Here is a 1,416-nt window from a genome sequence, read left to right as displayed (position 1 = left end):
AAATGAACTGAATGCTAGTGATTACACAGTCAATGGCCAATTGTCTCACCTTCTGTTTGAGGAACTTTCGTAGTTTCCTGAAGTATTTCTGAATGGTGGCATTTCTGCTCCGTCTGCCCTCTGTTCCTGACCTCATCACACATTCCTCCAGCTCCCTGAGCTGCCGTTCCAGGAGAAGCCGGACATTTTCCACCTTGCTCCGGGCCCAAGTGACTGACCCCAAATTCATGCTGTAGATCTTGTTGATGTGACGCAAGATTTGATGAAGTATCTGGATCCTGTCCTGGGCCTGAACAAAACACACAGGGAACTGAGAGAGGAATTTTTCATTTAACTCCAACTGCTAGAAGGATGAGAGGGAACAGCAGGAAGGATATTGTCACCGACAGTATGATGAGTGCCTGGAATTCTCTGCCCTTCTTGGCGGTTGAGAAAACTCCAACTCATTCAAAATGAGCCTGGATCTGCATCAGAAGCTCTGTATCCTTAAGGCTGCGGCTGGAAATTGGATTCGAACGGGAATATCCACCTAACACAGACACAATGCACTGATTGGTGTCTTACTGTCCATCTTTTATTTCAGCTGAAAATGTGTTGCTGGAAAAGCGCAGCAGGTCAGGCAGTATCCAAGGAGCAGGAGAATCGACGTTTCGGGCATGAGCCCTTCTTCAGGAACGAAACGTCGTTTCGTTTTCAGGAACGAAATGCCCGAAACGTCGATTCTCCTGTTCCTTGGATGCTGCCTGACCTGCTGCGCTTTTCCAGCAACACATTTTCAGCTCTGACCTCCAGCATCTGCAGTCCTCACTTTCACCATCTTTTATTTCAGTCAAACCCAATCGAAAACAGCACTTGACCCTTTACTGAGTCGGTGGGCGTTCTGATATTTAAGTTCTAAGCTGTTGATATGAAACGCTTTCCAGAAAACACCTGTCCGGAGAATTAAAAATAAAATCCAGTCCAGTGTCCACTCACCTGCAAACCCTCTGAAAGCTTCACCAAGTTCAAGGGCTTGGTTTTGAGCGCGGACCTCACTCTTACACATTGCCAGGGAAGGCGGCCGCCCTGCGAGGAGACATTCATTGATACAGACAAGATCAGGAACAGAAATGCTGGAGAATCACTGACTATTAACGGAATAAAACCAAAAACTATTTTGAAGCGATCGGACCCACTGAGATTCCGATCAGCTGAAACTCACCATTTCATGCAGTTTGCTCAGAGTCTCTGTGTTGAGAACTTGCTGTAAGTGCAGTCTCTCACAGTCCAGACTCAGGGTCCCGGACAACAACACCAGCACCGTCCAAAATCTCCAAATACTCCCCAGAGCCATGCTGCACCGAGCCAGAAGGTAGCGCCGAGGTGGGAGCTGAGAAAGCGGTCAATGTTCAATCGGAGCGGATTGGGATCCGGGAG

The 1,416-nt window shown here is 48.0% G+C and overlaps 1 protein-coding gene across 1 annotated transcript; it reads right to left on the bottom strand.

Annotated features, from left to right (window-relative positions):
* Positions 1–8: 8 nt before the first annotated feature.
* LOC122545111 (interferon a3-like) lies at positions 9–1,372 on the bottom strand (the record flags this gene model as incomplete). Its single annotated transcript, XM_043684276.1, has 3 exons — positions 1,202–1,372; positions 976–1,065; positions 9–289 (listed from the first exon to the last, which is right to left on the bottom strand). Coding segments are annotated over exons 1-3 (503 nt in total), but the record flags the coding sequence as incomplete, so codon positions are not given.
* Positions 1,373–1,416: the final 44 nt, after the last annotated feature.

The sequence above is a fragment of the Chiloscyllium plagiosum genome, unplaced genomic scaffold (assembly GCF_004010195.1).
Source record: "Chiloscyllium plagiosum isolate BGI_BamShark_2017 unplaced genomic scaffold, ASM401019v2 scaf_67005, whole genome shotgun sequence".
NCBI classification, from domain to species: domain Eukaryota; kingdom Metazoa; phylum Chordata; class Chondrichthyes; order Orectolobiformes; family Hemiscylliidae; genus Chiloscyllium; species Chiloscyllium plagiosum.
This window is presented reverse-complemented; position numbering and strand designations above follow the sequence as displayed.